This window comes from Capricornis sumatraensis, chromosome 3 (assembly GCF_032405125.1).
Source record: "Capricornis sumatraensis isolate serow.1 chromosome 3, serow.2, whole genome shotgun sequence".
NCBI classification, from domain to species: Eukaryota; Metazoa; Chordata; class Mammalia; order Artiodactyla; family Bovidae; genus Capricornis; species Capricornis sumatraensis.
The window spans coordinates 154072974-154099473 of record NC_091071.1 but is presented as its reverse complement, the minus strand read 5'-3'; the positions used below and the strand labels follow the sequence as shown (position 1 = coordinate 154099473).

At 39.5% G+C, this 26500-nt stretch overlaps 1 protein-coding gene across 1 annotated transcript in view; it reads left to right on the top strand.

Moving 5' to 3' along the window:
* The window catches only part of EPHA4 (EPH receptor A4), a 158357-nt gene extending 139204 nt beyond the window's left edge, over window positions 1-19153 (top strand). Inside the window, exons 9-17 of the mRNA XM_068968913.1 lie at window positions 1206-1264; window positions 3457-3570; window positions 3821-4006; window positions 8239-8300; window positions 8750-8959; window positions 10847-10996; window positions 15409-15602; window positions 18537-18692; window positions 19039-19153. Of these exons, the coding sequence (XP_068825014.1) occupies window positions 1206-1264; window positions 3457-3570; window positions 3821-4006; window positions 8239-8300; window positions 8750-8959; window positions 10847-10996; window positions 15409-15602; window positions 18537-18692; window positions 19039-19153 (1246 nt within the window). The remainder of the gene's footprint in view (window positions 1-1205; window positions 1265-3456; window positions 3571-3820; window positions 4007-8238; window positions 8301-8749; window positions 8960-10846; window positions 10997-15408; window positions 15603-18536; window positions 18693-19038) is intronic.
* Window positions 19154-26500: the final 7347 nt, after the last annotated feature.

The window sequence follows — 26500 nt, the reverse complement described above, 5'->3', positions numbered from 1 at the left end:
TTCGATCCCTGGGTCGAGAAGATCTTTTGGAAGAGGGCATGGCAACCCATTCCAGTATTCTTGCCTGCAAAATCCCATGGACAGAGGAGCCTAATGGGCTGCAATCCATAGGGTTGCAAAGAGTTGAATAGGACTAAGACAACTTAGCATGCACACACGGACACATGTGTACGTGTATAATGTATCAAGATTACTGATTAAAGCTTTATATATACTCAACGTTTCCTTTTCCCAAGACTTTTTATAACCAAGTCAGATATCACTCCTATGGGACATTGAGAGTAGAATGCCAACTGTAAGACCATACACTGTTTTCTAGAAAAAAGAATTAGCTACAAATGGAAACTTATTTTTACTCTTGCAGTATTGTCTACAAACTCTTAAGGAATATAATCCAGTATGAAGCAAATATTTACCTCTTAAATTGTCATTAATAATTTAGGAATTTGTATGCAGCAATTGAAGCCAATAACCACAAAACTATTGTTTTAAGGATATCATATAACATGATAATGAGATAATGAGGTTGTGTGTGTGTGTGTGTGTGGAAGTGGTTATTGTGGTGAAAGCAACAGGGCTTACTGTTGCTTATCACATAATGACCATTATTGCCTTGTGCAGAATTCACCAAGGGAAACTTATTTTTTATTTAACTTTTTATTTTGTTTTGTTGGGACAGCTTCAGGTGGACAGCAAAGGGACTCAGGCATATATATGTTTCACTCTCCCCCAAACTCCCCTCTGATCCAGGCTGCCACATCATATTGAGCAGAATTCCCTGTGCTATACAGTAGGACCTTGTTAGTTAGCCATTTTCAATGTAGCACTATTTACATGTCAATACCAAACTTAGAGAAACTAAGTAGGGAGATTATATGTGGGGGAATTAGCCAGTAAATTATAATCTATCTTCAATACAATAAATGTCTCCTGAAGATTTAAAATTCTAATTATATTATAAGATATTTGCTTTATCACCTCAGTTTAATACTGTGGTTAAGAGTAGAGACTCTGGACTCTGCTTGTATTTGAAACCATTGTTTACTATTAATATCAAGGTGACAAGTTATTCACCCTATTATTTTACCTCCCATAAACCTCAGTTTTCTCATCTGTGAAATGTGTATACTACCTGACTTATGGGAGCAAAGAACTTGTGGTTTACAGCTTCTGAAAATATATATATATTTTTTATCTTTTAATAGACGGAGTAAATACAGTAAAGCAAAGCAAGAAGCAGACGAAGAGAAACATTTGAACCAAGGTACAGAAAATCGGGATAAAAGTAATTTTATTTTTAGAGCATTTCTTGTGTTTTCAGTTTAGAAATGTCTAAATAATATTCATTTGGCTATTAATATTATTTTCTGTTCATGGAATTATCCAAATAATATACTTCAGCATATCTAACTAAAATAGGTGATTGGTGTTTGTTTAAGGTGAGATTAAAGATGGAGATTGGGGGATTTCCTTAAATGTTTTCTCCTCTTATTTTACCCTCCACCCTGAAAAAGTTTTGGTAGCTGGGTCAGTCTTGTAGCTTGGTGGCAAGATTTAACAGGTAACAATTTTTCTGAAGTAAAAATTTTGGGGACAAATACAATAAGGAATTGAACACACACAGCGGAATTTGTGCTATGGAAATCGAGACTGTCAATATTTCTTTAGTAGACTTTAGTTATTTTGATGTTCCAAGTGGCTCCAAAGAATAAATTCAAAGAATTGAATGACCTGAGGAAGATAGAAGACTATGAAATGGACAGTGGTTAGTGACTCTTCAGGAGTACCACCCACTAGAACTTGCTGATGTGATGGTAGGTCTTTATCTGCACCATCCAACTCATTAGCCAGTGACCACACACTGTAGGATACTTGAAAATTAGCTAGTCGTGAATGAGGAAGTAAATTTTTAATTTCATTTAATTTTAACTAATTTTCATTTAAATAGTACCAAGTGGTTAATAGCTACCTTGTTAGCAGGGGGCAAGGCAGGAAGAATAATCTTGAGAAAGATTTTTTTGGCTAGAGCATACCAAGTGATGAAGGGTCATGGAATATCCGGTAATTTTCCCTTTGTTCATCTTGTTCCTTTGCTAAAAGCACACTTTCTCATTTGCATGTAGTATATAGTTTTAATAACAAAAATGATATAATTTTTTTTTTTTTTTGAGATGAGGACAAAACTGACAGTCTTAGGAAATCAAGGGGATTGGGCCAACCTGTATCCTATACCTCTCAGTGCCCCAAAGCTCCAGGAGCTCCAGAAGGGAAAGGCAAGGTGTGAATGCCAGTGGAAAGTCCCCACTAATTTCTAATGCATCTTGTCCCAGACATTTCTGGCTGCCTAGGTGCTCACATTCTGAATTCAGCTTACAAGTGACTGTAGGGTGTGGCTGAATTACCCTTCCTGGTATTCAAAGCATTTATGATTCAGCTACAGTATTTTCTTCAATAGAAGTGTCCAGGTGAAATTCAGTGTCTTTACTTACAGCACCTTCTTTCCAAAACTGAATAAAACTGGAACTCCAATATAGAGTTTGCATTTTCAAATCCACTAGGAGATTAATTATCCCACTTGTCCATTCAACCTAGGCTTATTTTGTTTACTGTTATCAATTGTTGGTGGATATGGGGCAAAATGTGACACCTTGTAGCCCGACCGTTTGAAACAGTTTCTGAATCTTCCCTAAGGGAAGAAAGCTGGAGATGGTGCATAGGACTTGAGCAGCTGATTGGGACAATATATTTTTTAAGTCATTTTTGTTGCTTTCAATTATTTATTTATTGGCTGTGCCACGTGGCTTGCGGAAGTCTTAGTTCTCCAACCAGAGATCAAACCCTCACCCCCTGCGCTGGAAGCGTGGAGGCCTAACCGCTGGACCACCAGGGAAGTCCCCAGGACAACAATGTTTAGCTAACACATTCCAAATTCCCTTACAGAGACCCTCTTTCCCTCCGCGGGATAGGTGGTTTTTAAAATGTCATCCTTGAAGTGTGAAGGCATTCCAGGAACTCTGTAGAGCTACAGCCTTTTCCGTAGCAAACAATTCTTGTTTACCTGCTAACAAAACATAGAGCGAGACTTTAAACATTTTCCTATGCTATTTTTTTCATGCTAAGAAAACTTTTCCTGTGCCGAGTGTTTTTAGATCCAGAGAATTTCAGTTTATCAGTGGTTCCTGAGAAGTGTTCGGGCTTCCCAGGTGGTGCTAGTGGTAAAGAACCCACCTGCTAATGCAAAAGATGTAAGAGACGCAGGTTCGATCCCTGGGTCAGGAAGATCCCCTGGAGGAGGGTATGGCAACCTACTCCAGTATTTTTGCTTGGAGAATCCCATAGACAGAGGAGCCTGGCTGGCTACAGTCTGTAGCATCACAAAGAGTCAGACATGACTAAAGCAACTTAGCATGTACTCACAGAAGTGTTTTGCCAATCTTTTGCATGTCTGTTACTCAGGTGTTAGAACCTACGTGGATCCCTTTACATATGAAGATCCCAACCAAGCAGTTCGAGAATTTGCCAAAGAAATCGACGCATCCTGCATTAAGATTGAAAAAGTCATAGGAGTGGGTAAGTCTGTATCTATAAGCCTGTTTTCTTCGTAAATATTAAATATAGATATATGTGGATTATATAAAGGCTTATGAATATACTGTGTGTGTCTATATATGTAAATAGCTGTGTACCTGAAATTTCCTTAATCTACATAAAATACCAGCACAGTGCTCAGTGTGTAATAAACACTTCACAAATGCTAGCTATTATTCTTTTACTTTTAATGTGTTTCTGGTTCAGAGTCAATTCTTTTTCTCTCTCAAAGGTGAATTTGGTGAAGTATGCAGTGGGCGTCTCAAAGTGCCTGGCAAAAGAGAAATCTATGTGGCTATCAAGACACTGAAAGCTGGATATACAGACAAGCAGAGAAGGGACTTCTTAAGCGAGGCCAGCATCATGGGACAGTTTGATCACCCGAATATCATTCACTTGGAAGGAGTTGTCACCAAATGTACGTGGGTCGCTCCCTTTACAAAGCCAAGTTAGAAGTTACTGGCAAATTAAACACACATTTTCTTTCCAGGGAAATGACAGATGGAACAGACCCACTGATTGCTAATAGGAGGAAATCAGTGCAGGACAAGTCATTAATCTTGTAGTCAGTTCTAAATGGGTCTGTGCTGTAGGCTGATACTCTATTTCCAAAGCAGCTTGTGTGAGATTTTAGCAAAATTAATATTGCAGATTTTTAGTATGCCTCGCCATCTTTCAAATGTTTGCTAGACCAAACTGATTGTCACAGGGTAGGCGCAAGCAGATGGTAAGCAAAATAAATTTTAAGTACTTTTCCTATAAAACACTAGAGAACTTCGCCACACCTTGTGCTCGAAGCTTTGGTTCCAGATGCGAGGAGTGCATCCTGGAAATCTGTTATATTGGGGGATTTGCTTGTCTGCTCGGCCTGATTTATGGCAGTTGCAGTTCAGCACCTATTTCCAGTAACACCTGGTTGAACCTTCCTTTTTTTAGTCCATTAGCATTCGCTGAGCCCGTGAACCACGCTTCAGTTAAAATACGACACAGCTCAACAGATGCATTTTGCGAAGCAAACCCTGAATACATCTGTAAGGCTGGCTAAGACCCACTTATAAAGCACCACATGAACAAGGCAGGTGAAATGGTTCCTATTGAAAATGGCTATATTCCAGAAGTCTTAGTACCTACTACAGTTACTACAAGTCAGGGATCGTGTAAGCCTGGGGCTATGTCTCCAGGAAGCCAGTGTACCATTTGATTCCAGGTGCCTGGGAAAAGCGTCCTCCATCAACCGGTGCAGAGTGGTGGCTGCACTGGGTGAAGTGGGGGCGATGAGTATAAACATTGGACATTAGGTCTGGGGCAAAGAGGTCAATAACGTGCAAGGGTACACAATCTTTAGGCAGGGAAAATAAGGAATTATTAGAAAGTCACAGCAAATATACATTCATTTAAAGGTCCTCATACTTCATCCATCAGATTTCAGGAAAACTCACTGAAACACTTTCCTGGACCTCATCCTCAGAGGTTTGATTCAGTGGTTAGGGGCCCATGAGCTCACGATCTAAAGAGCTCAAGGTCAGCCACGCTGTAGTCCCTGGGACCACCCTTTGAGTCTCTTTGGCCTAGTGACCAAAGATTTGCACACCATCTTCTGCTAGTAAATTGTGAGGTCTTGACTGGTTGCTCAAGCTCTCAGTTTCCTCATCTGTAAAATAGAGACAAAAATAGAACTTGCATTATAAGGTTATTTTGAATGAAATAGTTAGGGTGTATGGCATAATGCTTATATAGCCAATTAAAAAAAAAAACACACAAGTGTTAACTGGTACTGTTATGTCTTAAGAAGTACATCTTTCCCCCAGCTTTGGAATCCTTTAAAAAAGGAACTTTGGTGCTAAGGGTATATAATTTTCCACCTAAGGTGAAGGCTATAATTAGCATAGAATAGCTCTATTTGCTTTTTAAGATTAGTTTTACAGACAGGATTTTTTCTTTTTATTTTTTTTTTGTAGCCTGTGGCCTCTGGGCTTGCCCGGAGCCCTTCACTTCTTTAATTAAAAGATAACATTCCCTTTAAATACTTCTGCAGGTCCATTTTCTCACAAGGAGGCTCTGTTCAGCTTGGGGTGTTTTTGCTGGGGCAGACAGTGATTTTTGTAGCACCTCTGCAGAAGAGAGAAGAAACAGGGGATCTTTGTGCTAAAATCCCACCGCGCCTCTCTAAAACCCGTAGCTATTACAGCTGTAACTGTTATAAATGACTGGATGCATTTGCATAATGCAGTTGTCAATGAATTAAAATGATTTAAAATTTCCACCAGAGGAGCGATCCCCTTCCCCCACTCCTCCCCTCCCACCTCTCCCTTCCCCACGGCATCCCTGCCTGTTCTGGGGATGGGTATGCCTCCACCCAGGAGTCCAACCAGGAACCATTTTATAAGCCCCTCTGTGCCGATGCAGACACTCATCTTTATTTGTCTTGTAGCGCTCATAGATTCTGACAAATGGATACTTTCAATAAACAGGAAAAGGAATGTAGAAAAACTGTGAAGATGATGCCAACTGTCAGATTAGGGAGGTGTAAGGGTGAAAAGGCGAAGTGAGAGTCTGAGTTCCTTGAGTAACTTTGTAAATGGTCAGAGACTATAAATTCTCACCACTACCCGCCTCTCTTTAGAACCTGGTGCTCTCTTCCCCACATTTCCAGAGGGGCCTGGTGAAAAGGAAGTAGGTATTAATGTACCTCCAGGGGGATCACCCTTTCTCATGAGTTGACAAAGTAGCATTTGATTGAGGCAGGTTCATTAAAACTCATTTAGATGCATTTGTTCTGTGTGGTCTTGGAGATAGAGGGTCAGTGAGTCTAAGGACTCAGGGCTTCCTATTTATATGATGGAGGATGGCAAGGCAGTTAGGGACCTCTCCCAGCAGCCAAGGGAAAATAGATTAGAAGTGGTTTTATTCATCCTTTACACCGAGATTCCTGCTTCTGTCCGCTTTCCTTCATCCCTTGTAAATAAAATGTCCAAGGTGTTGTTTCCTAATTCAACATATTTGCCTTAGAAAGATTTCTTCGGCACAACACCCAGTGCATATCCAAAAAACAAATTGATAAATAGGGCTTCACTGATATTAAAAACTTCTGCCCTTCTAAAATTTGGCCTTTGAAATGAAGACATATACCCTTTCCCTATGCCAGTAGAGAGTCTGATTTGATAGGGTTAGGGTGAAAATGTATCCGTTTAGAATAATTCTGGGGACTTTCTGGCAATGACACATCCCAGTCCAGTTTCCATGATTAAATCATAACCACAAGGACAACAATGAGTATTTTTGATAAGTCAAAAATTAGTTTCATTTATCAAACTAATATTTTATTTTCCTCCCAGGGACTCTCTTTTATTCTCTTTGCTTTACCCCTGCTGCTGCTGCTGCTGTTGCTAAGTCGCTTCAGTCATGTCTGACTCTGTGCGACCCCATAAACGGCAGCCTACCAGGCTTCCCCGTCCCTGGGATTCTCAAGGCAAGAACACTGGAGTGGGTTGCCATTTCCTTCTCCAATGCATGAAAGTGAGAAGTGAAAGCGAAATCGCTCAGTCATGTCCGACTCCTAGCTACACCATGGACTGCAGCCCACCAGGCTCCTCTGTCCATGGGATTTTCCAGGCAAGAGTACTGGAGTGGGGTGCCATTGCCTTCTCCAGCTTTACCCCAGCCTTAGTAAAATATCAAAGATTTACTTTCAATTCGCTCTTCACTCCCATAAAAGAAAAAGTGAAAGTGAAAGTCACTCAGTCATGTCTGAGTCTTTGTGACCCTACAAATAACTTCAGAAAGAAGGAACTTCAGACCTTGAGTCCATTGCCAGGGATTAAGAAACTAAAGAACCATCCTTATTTCCTAAGGTCCTCAGAAAGAAAACGAAAGGGAAATGAAAGTGTGTCCCCACATCTCCAAACCTTAAAATCATTTTGATTTCTTTGCTTACAAAGGGGACTGGGATGTTGCTAAGATGAAACCATTTATTGACCCTTTCCTGTCATGTTGTTGCTGCTGCTGAGGTTGGCATCTTAAAGAATCAGATACACAGTGTATTGATAGATAGGAAAAGGGAAAAGAAAGGCTATAGTCCCTGACCTGAGTGAGGCAGGGGGGAAAGCTAAGATTGTACATGCTTGAGCTTTAAGATGAGTTCCAGGTAATGAAGTATTCAGCATAGCTACTGCTCCTGGAAACTTGGGTTTCTCTAAATAAGTAAAAAACAAACAAACAAACAAAAAAAAACAGCCTTTCTGTGTTCATTGATTCCTTCAGCATTGCACAGTTGTCTCTTCTGGGGGCAAAATTAATTAATTAACCTAAAGATTATTTTTTTCCTTTAAATGGATCATTTATCTTCTTCTCCATTTGGTTGAGAGAGCAAATACTCATCACATGCCCCTGGGTACTGGAGGCCACTTTAGTTAAAGACCTTGTCAACAAGCTACCCAAAGGGTTAATGTTCCAGATGGAATTTAAACCTACTCGTCCTTTTAATATTTCATTCCTAGCTCCCCACAGCTGAGGCATAAGCTTGGCTTGTTTTAATTAAATTAGATCGCACAAGACAGGTGTCTTGGCAGGAAAATTGTGCACAGCCCATTTTTATCTCATTAACTGCAGTGCTCATCAAGGGTTTTGTGTTTTTCTTTCTGGAAACTCTAGGTAAACCAGTAATGATCATAACAGAGTACATGGAGAATGGCTCCTTGGATGCATTCCTCAGGGTATGTAACTACTTTATATTAAACCCAAGAATGTTGGTATTTAGAAAACTCTAACACACTCTGAATGTGTGTTCTGTTTGGTTGTACACAGACCTTTTTTAATGGGGCAGAGGAAGAAGAGGAGAAAGAGAGAATGATGTGATTTTTAAAGGCTCTTTACTAGTCCATGTTCAAGGAGGGTAGCATTTGATTTATTTTTGTATTGTGGGCTGTTGGAGCCATAGGATTCATTACCGTTGGATAATTTCCATCTATCACAGGAAGCAAACCCAGCTCCTTGCTCATACTCTACTCATGAATTAGTGACTTTGGTCCAAAAGGCCCGGAAATCGTATTGAATTTCACTGCACAGCGGATACAGATATCAAAAAAGATCCAAGTAATAAATGCTTCATGAAAATTAATTAGGCTTAATGTTAATGAGATTGTACCATTCCTTTCCTCTGCAGAAGAATGATGGCAGATTTACGGTCATTCAGCTGGTGGGCATGCTTCGTGGCATTGGGTCTGGGATGAAGTATTTATCTGATATGAGCTATGTCCATCGAGACCTGGCCGCACGGAATATTCTGGTCAATAGCAACCTGGTCTGCAAAGTGTCTGATTTTGGCATGTCCCGAGTGCTAGAGGACGACCCGGAAGCAGCATATACCACCAGGGTAAGAAGGATTTGTGACCTCTGAGCTTTGACTCTAATGAAACTGTTCCTCTCACTTGATGTTTAAGCCCTTTATGATATTTATAAGTTACTTCATTCTTCAGAGCCTCTTCATAGCCATGCATCCCTTTTAAAACCATGTTTCGAAGAGAAATTTTGAAATACGCTCTAAATGTATTATCACAATTTAGAGCATCACATTATTGTATTTTTTCACACTTAATCTACTTTGCTTCCTTCCTTTCTTCCAGTTAGTTTGTTTTAGATTTTATATGTGGTTCCTTTTCTTTGTTTTTTTTTTTTTTAGTCTTATTTTAAACAAGACAGAACAATGTTTCTAGTCAGCTGCCTACCGAATCTGAGAATGTATATACAGGATTTATAAAACATTTACACTACACAAGGTTTCCCAGTATCTAATGGCCTGCATTTTACTACTAGTAGATAAGCTGGGATTAAGGCATGGTGAAGAGTTATCAGTATACAGTTAATGGCTTTGCTATCTTAGCTGGACAATCTGAATATAAGATACTAATGGAATAAACACAGAATCATAAAAGTTATTGGCCATTAGGGCTGACACTGGTAAAATCAACATGAAGCAGACCAGCCATTTTCCTCCGTTAATGCTAACCATTTTGCATCTGTAATAGTAAGCATTAGGGGTTTTTTTGGTATAGTTTGGGGTGTGTGTGTGTGCATGTTTCCTGCTAGTGTTCCATTTCTATGGCTGTAGCTTTGATTCTTACACATACCTTCTTGAAAATTCTAAGTCCATTCATTCAGGAAAGAATACACCTTTGTCAATGCTAAAGACTTTTTATTCCCCGCCCCCCCGCTCCCCGCGCGCCCTGCCCCCCCACCCCGCCCAGTAGTTGGAGAAAGGAAAGTACAAAGAAGCTTCTTGAATGATACATTTATATAGCCAAAATATTTAAGGAAGGCCGCACAAGTGTCTCACTGCATGGAACAAGCATAAATGTAATAACAGTGTAAAGTAGAGCGAATCAATGAAATTTATGGTACAGTTTATTGCCCTCTTTAGTAGCCCTAATGAAGCAAAGAAGACTTTTAAATGATGTCCTCTTGAACAGTTTAAGGGTCTGAATTAAAGTTGAATTAATTTCTCCAGATGGAACCCTAAGAAATTTGAAACTCCGTTAAAAATACCTTGCACATAAGCATAATCAAGAAGAGACATTTGAGACCTTTAAACTTTTGGGGGGGTGATATTTAACTGCTTTACCATTTTTGCAGGTGTCTTTTTAGAAAATTAAATAATCAAAATCCTGCCCTCCCTCCATTAAAATCAGTAATGGCTCTAGCATCTGGTACTATCTGACTTCCTCTAAGAGCCTGTTCAACAAATTATCTTCCAGCTAAGTTAGGCATGTTTCTTATGTTCTGTCAGAACTGGATGACAATGGAGTATATAGAAATATTCATATTTAAATTCCTTAGTTCATGATTTCTGAAGCAGTACTAAGTATTGGTTTTGTGCTGCTGGGTAAGAGAATCCAACAAGAAGTCAAAATTACTGTCAGCTGCACATTCATTGGTATACACCACAGATAATGTGTATTTTGTAAAACTTAAAATATCCTTTCCACTATAGTATTGCCTCAAGCAGAGCCCAGATAATAGGTTGGCTTTTAAAAAAAATAATTAAGGAGATTAGTTGTTTACTTCCCTATAACTTAAGAAAACATATGAGAACTGTCTCAATCTGGAACATTTTATTTAGAATAAACAAGTAAGTATCTTTTGATTGTTTGGAACGCTATCTCAGGAATGCTGTTGTCCTGCTTGGCACGCAGTAATAACATTCAGAAACTAAAAGGGCACATCAGTGTACTTGGGGAATAATCTAGAGCTTGGATGTTCACAGGGTGGCAAGATTCCTATCCGGTGGACTGCACCAGAAGCAATTGCCTATCGTAAATTCACATCTGCAAGTGATGTATGGAGCTACGGGATCGTTATGTGGGAAGTGATGTCCTATGGAGAGAGACCTTATTGGGACATGTCCAATCAAGATGTGAGTCTTTATGTTCTGAAAGATATGTTTTTTGAGATGCAGGAAGTTTCATATTAATGGGCTTCCCTGGTGGCTCAGAGGGTAAAGCGTCTGCCTGCAATGCAGGAGACCTGGGTTCAATCCCTGTGTCAGGAAGATCCCCTGGAGAAGGAAATGGCAACCCACTCCAGTACTCTTGCCTGGAAAATCCCATGAACAGAGAAGCCTGGTAGACTACAGTCCATGGGATCGCAAAGAGTCAGACACGACTGAGCGACTTCACTTTCACTTTCATGTTACCACATGATGGAGTAAGTGTTGAGTGTGAACTGGTACATTAAACTCCAGGGTCTTAATACAAATGTGTCTAGTAATCTAGCTAAAACTTATGGTCATTGATTTCAGGGACCAAAACTACAAAGCCTAAATAGTATAGTGTGGGAGATAGACTGATAGACAGATAGATGCAGCGCTCAACTGATTAGTGATATGGGACAGTATTTTTACTTGGTTAGCTTTCAAGTTCATACTGAAACAAAATTAAACTTTGAGTGTTAAGAAAATGCAGGGATATATGAAAACACATTTCATAGTCAGTGAAATTGAAATGAAAGTTTTATTGGAAGAAAACTAGTGAATATTTTAAAGCTGGCAAAATTGTAATTAGAGCTTGCCCCTTGAGGACTCTAAAATAAAGCTTCACTAAATGACCCTTTGTAAATTATGCACATCCCTTTAAATGTACCATCTGGACTACTTCGTATGGGAGTATCCACAGTGCCTGCAATTTTAGAAAAGCATTCAATAATGACACTAATAAGATTCCAGAGTAATAGAATTTAATTACAAACATCTCCAGTGAGAAAGAAGAAAAAACAAAAACAAAAACCTAGACCAGGGGGGTCTTCTTAGGACACTTACTAGCTATTTCTAGGAAAGTATTAGTTCTAGAAGGGTTGGAAATCAGAACAAAATAAAATGGTCATTTTTAAAACTTTCCTAATAATTTTGGGTGAGGTGAAATATTAGCATCTAATGTGTTTACAAATGAGTGATACTCAATTCATTAATAAAAGCTATTTTAGAAAGGGTGTTTTTTTTTTTTTTTTAATTTTCTCTGAAGTGGAATGTTACCTGACCATTTGCCTTGTCTTGAAACAACAGGATGTTGCAAAACCTTGGCAATTAAGTGAAAAACCAGGTGCACTCAAGAAGTAGGATGCTGGTTGCTTAATCAGTAGAATGTTTAGAGCAATACAGAAGCTAATGTACTCTGTGTCCAATGGGGCAAAAAGAATTCTCTGACCAGATTAAGAGGAATGGTAGTGTTGACACTGTAGTACCTATAAATTATAAAGGAAGGTTCATAACAAATAGGAAGAAAGACAACAGCTAGCATAACTGATAGATAATTACAGATTGGAGACAGACTCAGTTCAGTTCAGTTCAGTCACTCAGTCGTGTCTGACTCATTGAGACCCCATGAACTGCAGCATGCCAGCCCTCCCTGTCCATCACCACCTGCCAGAGCTTGCTCAAATTCATGTGCATCGAGTCAGTGATGCCATCCAACCATCTCATCCTCTGTCGTCCCCTTCTCCTCCTGCCTTCAATCTTTCCCAGCATCAGGGTCTTTTCTAGTGAGTCAGTTCTTCACATCAGGTGGCCAGAGTATCGGAGCTTCAGCTTCAGCATCAGTCCTTCCAATGAATAATCAGGACTGATTTCCTTTAGGATTGAATGATTTGATCTTGCAGTCCAAGGAACTCTGAAGAGTCTTCTCCAACACCACAGTTCAAAAGCATCAGTTCGTGGGCTCTCAGCTTTCTTTATAGTCCACCTCTCACAGAGACAGACTACGAAAGTGAGCAGTGTGTAATCTACTGTTTGATGTGATTATGAAGACACCTTCAACTACCTTTCTTGTAGTAACATTTGGCTTTGAGTAAGAGACATGCAGAGAAACAAAGGCCAACAACCTAGAAGAAGGGGTTTGTTGTTGTTTAGTCACTAAGTTGTGTCTGACTGTTTTGCAACCCCATGGATCATAGCCTACCAGGCTCCTCTGTCTATGGGATGTCCCAGGCAAGAATACTAGAGTAGGTTGCAATTTCCTTCTCAAGGGGATCGTCCCAACCCAGGGAACTAACCTGCATCTCCTGCATTGGCAGCTGGATTCTTTGCTACTGAGCCACCAGAGAAGCCCTCAAAGAGGGAATAGTGTCTGTATTTACTTATTTAATTATTGTATGTTTTACGCTTGTGTTTATTGCAGTTGAGAGCAGCAGCCAAGTGCTCATAAAAGCAGAATATCTAAAGATGTCATTTTTCCCACCCTAAATAAATATTTTAAGACTTAGTTTTGACAATTTCTATATTATATTAAAACAATTTCATTGTTTTAAACTTTTAGTTGTCTGCCTTTATCCATGTAAAAGCATCTGAAGCCAATTCACCCACACAAATATTATTGATCTATTATTCACATGTATTTCTCTCTGTGTTGAAGTCTGTGTAGAACAGCAATCAATAGGAAATGTAACTGGAGAATTACTTTCATGGGAGAATTCATTTGGCATATGGTGAATGGAGTCAAAGTAACTGTTAAAAATATGTTTAATTTATCAAGTTTTTCATCAAATTTGTTTTAATCATCTCTCTCCCCCCAGCCCCCAGCCCCAAACATTGAGCAGTAAACTGAGAAAATATGCTTTGTTCACCCACAAGCCATCTTCCAAGCTGGCAGTGGATAGGAAGCTAGTGAAAGAATACTAAGTAGTCTGAGGGTTTATAACAAATTGTGTTCACCTGGCGTCAGCCCAGTGTTGCTCACATTCCCATCAATTCAATGTAAAATGTTTTCATCAAGTCTAGAGTCAACACCATGCACCTGGAAAGATAAAAGAAAGTCAAAGGATCAAACTGACCTACTATCATTGCCAGAAATAAATAGAAGCATGTTCAGTAAATTAGCATATAGAAGTCTGCTTTAGAAGGAGTAAATTAAGATTAATATGGTAGAAGGTTGGCAAAAATACATGGGAGAAAAGGATTCAGAGGGCTTAATAAATCAGAAGATAATTGTTACACGGAAACAGTATCCTGGTTAAAAAGAACCACAGAATACTGCTGTATAGAAACTGGACCCAACTGAATTGATTATCTTCTGTTGAAGGCTGATCATTGAGCAGTAATCGACGCACCACAGGGGAACTCGTGGCTGCAGCCAGAGCCAGTTTCACTAGGAACTATCATTTTGGGGGAGCGGGGGAGGACTGATTTAAAAACAAATAAAACTTTTAAGCATCCTCAAACAAAAGTACCTCCAGAATCTTATAGAATACTAATAAACAAAGCTTATGAGTAGGCTAGAAATTAAGAAATAATTCCCCTCTTTAACTTTGGCAGGAGGCTTACCATAATTGTTACTGGGAATCACACCCTGAAGAACAGGGGTTTAGAGAAAAGTCAATGAGAAAAATATTGTAATATCTGTGAAGATAATTAGAAAAGTCAGAATTATGGGTGGCAACTGTCACATACCATTATAACTGCCTTCCTTAGATGTGTCAGGGTCCCCTTAAAATATAAGTCCCCCAAAAAAGGTTTTTAAATTATTATTTTTATATTTTTTAATCTAGCTATTAGCACCTTTAGCAGGATCAGCTGAGACCAAGAAAGAGACACAGAATTGATAAATTATGTATTTTGGTCTTCCCAAAGTAAAAATGGTGGGGCATCTGGAGGGGCTGAAGAATGTGCTAATTCAGAGAAGTAGTGTCTTCTGAACTGGAAGATGGGCTCTGATATTGACCCATCAGCTGTCTGAGCAAGAGGACACAGACATGAGACTTCCCTCATGGTCCAGTGTTTAAGATATGCTTCAAGGGGTGTGGGTTCCATCCCCGGGCAGGGAACTAAAATTCTGCCTCTTATGCAGTGTGGCCAAAGAAAATAAAAAATAAAAGAGGACACAGGCTTAAAGTGACGCAGAAGGACTTGCATTTTGGAGGCATCCTAAGGAATGTCTTTAAAGCCTTTAACTAAGCTAGAATCCCTTTTGCTAAGAGCATTTAGCTGATAGAAGAACAGAGAAGGTCATTGCCCTTGGGTCTCTGGGGGCCAGGCCAACACCATGTGGTTGGCCTGATTGGGTTCTAACCACCTTGGAACCCTGATGCATCTTCACTTTGGAGTTCCTGATGGGCATTGCCTGCCCTCATAGCAACGGCTGGCTTCCCTGCCCTGCTGCCAGCAATTCTCAGGTCCAGCTCTGGCTTCTGTGAAAGAATTGGAGCTATTCCCATGCTCAAGCTTGCTGGCAGCTTAATGGACAGGGAACTTGCTGAGCAGGAGGGTAAACCTCTAACAACAGATTGCCTGGCAAACTAACATACCATTCTGTGGGTTTTTTTTTTTTTTTTTTTTGCTAGGTGATTAAAGCCATCGAGGAAGGCTATCGGCTGCCCCCTCCAATGGACTGTCCCATCGCACTCCACCAGCTGATGCTAGACTGTTGGCAGAAGGAGAGGAGCGACAGGCCAAAATTTGGGCAGATTGTCAACATGCTGGACAAACTCATCCGCAATCCCAACAGCTTGAAGAGGACAGGGACCGAGAGCTCCAGGTCAGCTCTGCTTCTTAATAGTGACGTATGAAAGAATACCTCAGTGGTGGCACGCAAGTGATAACTCACTTTAATTTCTGGCTATTAGTCAGAGGCCACCTCACAGCTGTCTGCAACCTGGGTGGCTTCTTCCTCGAGTGGAGTATTTCAGGTAGTTTTCCGTTCGTCATTTTGAAGAGCCTTGTACCTGTCAGGCCTCAAACAAAAGTCAGAAAAACAAATGTTTTAAAAAAACAACAAAGGAAAAGCTCAAGTGCTTATTTTGTGAGACTGGAACTGAAAACTTAAGAGGGATGAAATGTACTTTTGGAAGATAGTCAGGCTACTAGATGCTATATTTTGAAAGGGGAAGAAACATAGGAACAAAAAATAAGGATTCCAAGACAGCTCTAAGTTGAGTTAATAAAATGTGAATTGAGGCAAGAGATTCACTGGTTTTCGTTCTTAAAATTGCTCTTTTTTGAGTCTTTCAAGAGGAGAAGGAAACAGGATCAAGTTACAAACATGCAGATGAATATTTGAGAAAATAGTTACTTCACTGGAAGGGGCCTCCCTGGTGACTCATAGGTAAATAATCCACCTGCAAGGCAGGAGCCACACAAGATGCAAGTTCGATCCCTGTGTCAGGAAGATTCCCTAGAGAAGGGCATGGCAACCCACTCCATTATTCTTGCCTGGAGAGTCTCACGGACAGGGGAGCCTGGCAGACTACAGTCCGTAGGGTGGCAAAGAGTCAGACATGGTTAAAGCGACTTAACACACATATATGCACTTCACTGGAAAGAGCGAAAAAGAAGCATTTCAGTCCAGAGAGAAGATAAAGATACTGCAAATGACCTAAAATAAAATCTCCCATCATTTCTGGCCTATTTTTGGTTCTTCTCTTCCCCAAGAGGATGAAAATAGATGATGCTAAGACCTCTTTTCCAGGTGTAGCTAGTTTCTTCTGTTCCAAGGTAAACCTCCCCCAACTTTTAGATCTCCAGCTCCCGATCCCATGTAGTTTGTCTGAAGGTCCAAGTCCAGCTCTTTGGTACTTGAGGCTTCTCCTGGTAGCATGCTAACTCTGTGTAGTGCTTTGCACCAAAAGGCAGAACAAATTGAGTTATTGGATACACTTTTCTCACTCCTGAATTTTTCTCATTGATAGTAGTTACAGAGCTTTGATACTTCTTACTGCTTGCTGATAATGGGATGTAGTATAGCGTGGTATGTGATTCAGCACAAAATTAGGCAAATGTCACGGTGTTCCACACAGAGCACAAAGGCTTCGAGAATAAGCTCAAGAATGACCCTTAGAATTAATTAATACTGAGTAAGGATATTTTCATTCTAAGGTCATTTTAACCTTGTCAGGTACCTAGTGCCTCCATGTTGCTCTTCTACTGCTCTTGGTTAAAGTTAGAAGTAAATGCAAACTACTTTTTTGTCCATTAACAAACATTCCTGGTAAACATTCAACAGTAATGTCTCAGACTCTATGTGGCCATATTTGTTACTGGCTCAAAATTGAGGAAAAAATGAAATCTTGATTATTCTTACCATAAAAATCTGCAGAATATTACTTGAAAAATTCGATTTAATTAATATAGTGGACAAAGAGAAAGGTAATAAACAAGCTATTATTTGGACAGAACTGATTGATAAAATAAGTTTTTGTTAATATATAAAATAGAGGTAATACAAATCAAAACAACTTAGGGAAAAATTAAAATAAAAATGGATTGGATTAATTCTACTATGTAGAAAGTTAGGCCATTAGATAGGCTTGATTTTTTTTTTTTTAACAAGAAAAGGATTTTTTTGGTTGAAAATTCAGGATGATTATATAATTCTGATTTAGATGTTCATGTTCAAGGACAAGGAACAGGATGAAAATCAGATCAAAATGTTAAGAGCAACCACATTCTATAATTTCTATGGAAAGGAAGTTTAAGAAAATAGAATTTAATAAGTAGCAAGGTTACTATGCAGGAAATTGTAGTGAAGGTGTATAAAATACCCTATTAATGTTTATCCTATGTTTATTAAGTAGGTTGATGATCAAGATGACTATAATTCACTTAATAAATATTTTCCATGAATAGGTTATTTATTGTTTATGAATCTCATGAAGGATGACAGATCACTTACCTTGAACTCCAGTTGCTCTTGATGGTGATCTAATGTAAACACCTGGCCCGAGAAACTCGTCAACTAATAAATAAGTTAATAAGAAGTGCTTAGAATTTGTTGAAATCATTCCTTAGGAGCCCCAGCAAAGGAAGACGAGACGCACATTCCACAATCCAAACAGTGATCAAAGTGGCCATTCTTCCTGCCAGTCTTGGCACACGTGCTGGTCAGGCTGGGTTGATTAAAGAGGGGATTAACTCCCTGCTGTCCCGTTTGTTTGAATGAACTGAGCCTTCCTGCGAACCTGGCTGGAAACATGCCGGACTTGAACTCTCAGTGTTCTCTGTGCTTCCATCAAGTCTGGCAGGTTGCAAGCTCTCAGTTTTCCTTACTTATCCTTCACTAAGGTTTCCATAGCTGCTGAACTAAAGTCTGTGATATTCTGTCCTGGCAGGGACTGTCTGCAAAGACTGAGCCAGTTTCAGCAACGAGGGCCGTCCCCACCTCCCACCACCCCCCCAACCTTTGCCCCAGGCTAGGTTGTTAAAAGACCTGTTCTGATCCTTAATGCATTAAGAGGTCCACATAAAACAAATGCAAGAAATGAAGTTCAAAACAAGTAGGGTGATTGAGACATGCTTTTGCAGCTTTATGAAATTAGGGTTGAAAAATAACATGATGACTTTTGTCTCTGGTGATTCTATCTAAAGTCTGTTCTTGGTACTTTGGGTCCCCTCCCCAGTCTTGGACCATCTGACTTCTGAGTCATGCCATCTCACTGATAAATTATCTGTCTATACTTTCTCTTTCCATTTCCAGACCTAACACTGCCTTGCTGGATCCAAGTTCCCCTGAGTTCTCCGCCATGGTATCAGTAGGCGATTGGCTCCAAGCTATTAAAATGGACCGGTATAAGGATAACTTCACTGCTGCTGGTTATACCACGCTAGAGGCTGTAGTGCACATGAACCAGGAGTAAGTACTCAGCGATGTAACACAAAGGGTAAATCTAGATTTAATAGTATTTTCCTTTCCTTTTTTTTTTTTTTTTTTGCTTTGAGCTGCATAATCATCATCCTCATTTTTTTTAAAGAAAACTGGAATGCCTTTCATTTTGATTGATTGAGTATAATTTTGCACAGCCTCTATAAAGCACCTACATTGTTGCATTCAATTGCTTAATTAAACATTTTAATACACCTGCCTTGTTGTGCTGTATTAATTGTGGCTGATTCAAATGTGTGTCTGCATGAAGCCCGGAAGAGATTCTCAGCCCTCATCATATCTTCCTCTCCCTCTTTTTTTCTCCCTCAACTTACAGTGACCTGGCCAGGATTGGCATCACAGCTGTCACACACCAGAATAAGGTCTTGAGCAGTGTCCAGGCAATGAGAACCCAAATGCAGCAGATACACGGCAGAATGGTTCCAGTCTGAGCCAGTATTAAATAAACTCAAAACTCTTGAAATTAGTTTACCTCATCCATGCACTTTAATTGAAGAACTGCACTTTTTTTACTTCGTCTTCGCCCTCTGAAATTAAAGGAAAAAAAAAAAATCTGCAGCGTTGCTTGGTGTACAGATTGCTGAAACCGTGGGGCTTACAGAAATGACAACCGTCATTTGAATTAGACTTGGAACAAATTGTTTCTCAGAAGTACATCCGTCCATCATTAATCTGTAAATTACATGTACCTATATAAATAGACCACCGCCTCCGAGTTTCAATGCCGTGTTTGCTGCCAGACGCTGAGCTTCTCTGAGACATCCTCGATTGTCTCTTCATTTGGAATTACAACCGTAGTATTTTGTTTGTGGCATAAACTACAATCCATTCTTCTTTCACTGGAATGAAGACCGTGCCCAGGACCATTTTTTGAAAGGACCCAGTTGTGACTTTTAAGGCTTGGTTCGTACAATGGATAAAACCTAAGTGAACGTCATGTGATTCATCAGTGTTGCTGCCCTGTGCTCCAGCCACTTGGTGGATTATGACAACATGAGGGGCTGGAGAGAAGAGCAAAGTGTATTTTAAAATAATAATAATAATAAATCCCAAACACCGTACCCCCTTCCTGGGCAAACCAGGGGCTTTGGGCCCGAGGCTGTGCCATATAAGTCTTATTTGGGAACTCTACAAACTTATCGTAACTACCTTATGGATAGTGGATTGTGACAATCTTGTGTAGGGAACTTTCATACTTTCCTCCTTTAAAGAAGCAAGCCCAGATCTACAAGGTAAGACAAAAGAAACAGCAATGAGTCTTTCTCTAGTGAAAGTGTTTTTTAAAATTTATCTTATTTGAAACACTGAGCAGTAAATATCTATCATGCCTATCAGGTAGTTTGGGTTGAGATTTCAATGGGAGAGGAGACCCATAGTAATATGGCTTCTCTCCTGTTCTTCCAGGAAGAAGTGAAATAGAAACCATATGAGGTCAGGACAGCATCTAGACTTCCATTGGGTGTGCTTACTTTCGTACTGTGTGGGTCCTCTTGCCCTTTGGTGCCCTTCATTCCTGCCACAAATGGTTACTGAGCATCTTTTGGGTACTGGGTAATAACCTCTAACCTTATTGACCTGCATGTGTTCCATTCTTTGGAGAATTTTTTTTCAATTGAGGAGTTCTGGAAGGTCTTTTCCATTGGTTTCATTTCCTGGTGTTTTTGTTTTTTTGGTTTTTTTTTTGAGTATTTGACATGTAACATACCCTTTTTAAAATTTAATTTTTTATTTTAAACTTTAGATTGGAATATAGTTGATTTACAGTGTTGTATTAGTTTCAGATATACCAAAAAATGATTCAGTTATACGTATACATGTGTCCATCTTTTTTTCATTCTTTTCCATTATGGTTTATCACAGGATGATCAATATAGTTCCCTGTGCTATATAGTAGGTCTTTGTTGGTTATCTATTTTATATATGCATCCATTCAGTTCAGTCGCTCGGTCATGTCCAACTCTTTGTGACCCCATGAATTGCAGCACGCCAGGCCTCCCTGTCCATCACCAACTCTCAGAGTTCACTCAAACTCATGTCCATTGAGTCAGTGATGCCATCCAGCCATCTCATCTGCTGTCATCCCCTTCTCCTCCTTCCCCTAATCCCTCCCAGCATCAGAGTCTTTTCCAGTGAGTCAACTCTTCGCATGAGGTGGCCAAAGTACTGGAGTTTCAGCTTTAGCATCAGTCCTTCCAGAGAACACCCAGGACTGATCTCCTTTAGAATGGACTGGTTGGATCTCCTTGCAGTCCAAGGGACTCTCAAGAGTCTTCTCCAACACCACAGTTCAAAAGCATCAATTCTTTGGCACTCAGCTTTCTTCACAGTCCAAATCTCACATCCATATATGACCACTGGAAAAACCATAGCCTTGACTAGATGGACCTTTGTTGGCAAAGTAATGTCTCTGCTTTTGAATATGCTATCTAGGTTGGTCATAACTTTCCTTCCAAGTAATAAGCGTCTTTTAATTTCATGGCTGCAATCACCATCTACAGTGATTTTGGAGCCCAAAAAATAAAGTCTGCTACTGTTTTCCCATCTATTTCCCTTGAAGTGATGGGACCAGATGTCATGATCTTTGTTTTCTGAATTGTTGAGCTTTAAGCCAACTTTTTCACTCTCCTCTTTCACTTTCATCAAGAGGCTTTTTAGTTCCTCTTCACTTTCTGCCATAAGGGTGGTGTCATCTGCATATCTGAGGTGATTGATATTTCTCCTGGCAATCTTGATTCCAGCTTGTGCTTCTTCCAGTCCAGCATTTCTCATGATGTACTCTGCATAGAAGTTAAATAAGCAGGGTGACAATATACAGCCTTGACGTACTCCTTTTCCTATTTGGAACATGCTCAGTTACTCAGTCGTGTCTGATTCTAAGCGACCTTATGGACTACAGTCTGCCAGGCTCCTCTGTCCCTGGAATTTTCCAGGCAAGAATACTGGAGTGGGTTGCCATTTCCTCATCCAGGGGATCTTCCTGACCCAGAGATCAAACCTGAGTCTCCTGTGTCTCTTGCATTGGCAGGCGGATTCTTTACCACTAAGCCACCTGGATAGTTCTGTGTATATGTTAATACCAAATTCCTAATTTATCCTTTCCCCACGTTTTCCCTTTGGTAACCATGAGCTTGTTTACTAAGTCTGTGAGTCTGCTTCTGTTTTGTAAATAAGTTCATTTGCATCATTAATTTGAGATTATATATATAAGCAATATCATATGATATGTGTCATATTTTAGATTCCACACATAAGTGATATCATATGGTATTTTTCTTTCTCTGTCTGACTTACTTCCATGTTGCTGCAAATGGCATTATTTCATTATTTTTATGACCAAATAGTGTCTCATTGTATATATTCATCCATTCCTCTGTCAATGGACCTTTAGGTTGCTTCTACACCTTAGCTGTTGGCACCAGTGCTGCTATGGACATTGGGGCGCATGTTTCTTTATGGAGTGTGGTTTTCTCCAAACACATGCCCAGCCATGTTCCTGTCCTGCTCCAGTGCCCCTGATACCAAACTAGATCACCTGGGAGAGACCTGTCTAGATGGCAGCAGTGAGACTTGGAAGTCACCTTGACCGATTCATTATTAGAAAGTGACCAACTAAAAAATCAGACTTTTCACTCATCAAGCCCAGTAGCCTTAGGTACCTGTGCTTTAATTCTGGAATTTTCTTCTTAAAACACGTGAATTCAAATGATTATATTCATTCCTAGAAGCAAATAGCCTAACTTTTTTAACTAGACGGATTTTAACTTTCTAAACTCTTCCCTTTTATCACTTCTAAACAAGAGCTTGGTTGATTTTAATGACCTTTTTCCCCCCTTGGTTTTATCCTGAAAGCTGTTTCTTAAAGAGCAAGAAATGTTAAATTTGATGCTGTCAAATCATGACAGTTGAGTAAAAACCTTTTTGCAACATTAGTTGTAAAAGCTTTTCTGTTCAAAAGGAATGTGAAATTTGTTTTTTAAACTACTCCAAGAATTTTTGTTTTATCACCACTTTTGCTGAAGTTTAGGAGTTCTGAATATTCATGTTAAGAGTTGACACATGTGAGGGAGATCTCTTGCTTTTTTAAAAAGAAATTGTATACTTCTTTCCTTCTGTAAAGCTGTGGGGTATTTTGTTTTCAATTCCCATAGTCCAATTCAAATAAGGTGGCATTATAGTGTTATCCTGTGAGTAAAAAGAGAATGTTACCTTTCATACATTGAATAATTCAAAGTTTTGCTTTCTTACAATCAACAGCTTAAGACTTGAGGTATTTTTCTAAACATAGTCAAAACAGAATATTTTATATTTTTGAACTTTTTCTTTTGTATTGGAGTATAACTGACTAACAACGTTGTGATAATTTCAGGTGAACAGTGAAGGGACTCAGCCATACATATACATGTATCCACTCTCCCCGCAAAACCCCCTCCCATCCAGGCTGCCACATAACATTGAGTAGAGTTCCATGTGCTATACAGTAGGACCTTGTTGGTTATCCATTTTAGATATAGCAGTGTGTACATGACTGTCCCAAACTCCTAACTATCCCTTCCCTGCTGGCAGCCAACCAAGTTCGTTTTCTTAATCTGTGAGTCTCTTTCAAAGCAGAATATTTTAAAAAAATAAAAAGAGTGTGCCAATTCTAAAATATCCTAACACGTTAATGTTATATACTGTGTTGGAGTGGATTTGTTACATCTCAGCAGGTATGTTGGCAATGTTCAGATGGGAATTGAGAGAAAAGTAGAATATGAAATTCATTCAAAGGTTGCCCTCTGAATCTTAATTTTGACACATTGTCTGAATTTGAGTCCAGGCCAATGGAAGGGCCCCAAAATGGCTAAAATAATATCCAGTAACAGTAAAAGTGGAACTCCACTGCTTCCAGGAAGCTACCCACATTGGAAGAGAGATTGAGGACAATAGGAGTTTGTATTATTTCTCAGGGTGTGGAGCCAGATTCTGGCATCCAGACAGCTTAGATTCCAAAGCCAACCGCGATGTTGACACTGGGAAGTTTCTTTATAACTCCGTTCCTCCACCTGTAAATTAGAGATAATGACACTTCAATAGAAACACCTTTCCCAACACATGGTGTTGTTGTATATATGTCATGCTCAGATGCAGAACACACTGAACATCATAGAAGAAAGGTGTATTCTTCCTCCAAGTTGTCCCAGGTGTTATTCACCTGTCTTTCACTTGTGAAGCCAAATGTTTTGTTGCAACAGGCCACAGCAGGGTGAAATGAAGTTCAGTGGTAGGGAATCATCCAGGTGAAGCTTGTTCACTTTCAGTGGGTTTATGAGGGTTTGGGGGTAAGTGTGTATCTATACAAAAGGTGGAAGATCACTCCTGTATTATTCAGCCTTAAAATGTTTGAAATCGTTATTTTATAATTGGAAAGAGTGAAATGGGCAAGACCCCACTGCAATGAAAAGAACTGGTTGGTAAAGACACTTTGATGTCTTCATGAATGACTCAAAGGAACAATGCTTTTGTGTATTTAGTCACCATGAAAGTCCCATCTTTCACTCCTGATCCCACACAGACCACATGCTTTGTCTGGTCTCTGTTCAAGCAATTCTCCACCATAAAGAGGTTGCTTGAATTCAAAGAAGAAAAGGTTTATTTTTCTCCCTCTCATTCTGACATCAACTAGATATAAGTCTCCACATTCCCACACTTCTCATTTCCAAATCCTGTCCTTTTCATATACACCCTGAATTTCCAGATAGCCTACTTAATATTACAAATATATTTACATCTAGGTATTTAGTGAAGAAGGAAGCTGGCAGACGCAAAGGAGATAAATGTGTTTTTGAGACAACTCTCCTCGATGGGTGGGGTTTCTAGGAGCAAAAGAAAATCACCTTAAAAACATGTGCATATCCCTATGGAGTTTGTTATTCTCCATTACAGTCTTTAAGGTCAAATTGGAGTCCACTTTGTCCTTCATGTAAACAAATAAATACATATCTGTCTGACAGAGTTACTGGCTTCCAGAGGAAAAAACAGTACAAAAAATAAATCTGGTCCTTTTTCTTTTTTTCATAATTGTCAAAAATAAATGATGTTGATAAGTGGCTTGGCAGTTATGCCCTTACCTACATTTATAACTTGAAGAAGTAATATCTATCTGAAAATTTTATAAGAAAATTTTGTTATTCTTTCTCCAAATAAAGTATTTTCTGCAAGTTTAAATAATGGTCATTTACCACCAAGAAACTCAGTTTTATGTATCTCCCTCCTACAATAAACATGCACATATACAAAACAAGCAGATAAATGGGTTTGATAAAACTAGGGCAATTATCTGTCTTGAGATGCATTTTGGTCTTAATTTTGCTGTACACTTGAGGCCAGCGACAGCTTAACATGACCACTGTGTTTATAGTCCAGTTAGCAGTCTTGTTGGAAAGTTATCAAAAGAAAAGAAGAGGAATTGTTTCTTTTGGTTTGAGTCAATTCTTTGACGACCGAGAGGAGAGTGGTTCCATTGCATTGTGCCAGCCTCATTGGAACCTAGGTCGATAGGGCAGCTGTGGCTTATTAGCTCTTGGTGAGCTTCAGTCTCAAGACCTCCCTCACTGTACCCATGGCCCTGGGTCTCCTCTCTCTACCTGTTATGTGCAGATTACATGGATCCTTTACTAATCAGATATTTCATTAGAAGTCACTTTCTCTTTATTAAAAATACCTAATGCTTTTTATTTCATGGTTGGCATTTTTTTTTCAATCATATTGTTGAATATTGATGGATTGGGATATTCCCAGATGTGTCCCAGAATACACCAGTTTCCTCTTTGGAAAGACTGGGACTTTTTAGAATAATACAATGTGCACTCTTTCACTAACTCTTAAGTCCTTCTTGCACAAATGAACTATAACAGGTCAGAATTTTTATTGCAAAGAAAAACCATTCCCATAGTGGGTAAAGCCTGGTTGTAGACTCAGACTGGGTAGGTTCTAATTCCAGCTCCGCTACTTCTGAATGTATGAGCACAAGCAGGTTGTTTAGCTTCTCTGTGGTTCCATGTCCTCATCCATATAGTAGGAAAATGAATAGTATCTTACTCAGAGTTGTAATGATTAAGATGTTAATAAACTTTTTTGTTGTTGTGATTTTATTTTATTTATCATTTGTCAGAAGAGGAAAGTGAGGATTTATGGCCTCCCTCCTGAACTCCTTACCTAGTCATTTCTGTACTTACATGGACTGACAACTGGCTGGCAAGATCAGTTGCTATTTTGTCTGAAGTCTTGTTCTTTTCTCTACAGGGAGTAGATTCTGCTATCTTGGTCTCACAGCCCTTCCTGTTGATTACAAAGCCCACAGGAGCAAACAAAACACACCCTCCTCAATTCCTCCTGAAAGTATTTCTTCTGCTTCTACTATGACAGTTCTGGAGCAAAGACACTGATGAAATGATACTCATTGATGACAAGAATATGTTTCTGACTTTCAAATTCTCTTTCCTGGTGAAAGAAACAGCAAATATTCAAGCTTCAGCATCTGTTCTCCCATTGCACTGAGGAATGTCCTGTCTGGCAGCACCAACTCTGCAGAGCCCTTGTTCCTGAACTCCTTCAGTTTTATTTATATGTATCTCCATATCTCATTCCTGTACGTCCCTGCTGCATTGGTGTGGCAGCAAATGACTGAAGGCTACAGGTCTTACCATGGACACCAGGTCAGGTGCCACCATGCAGAACAAAGCCAGTTCCCATGAGCTGCCTATGATATGCATTGCTGAAGTAACGTTATACCCAGGGTG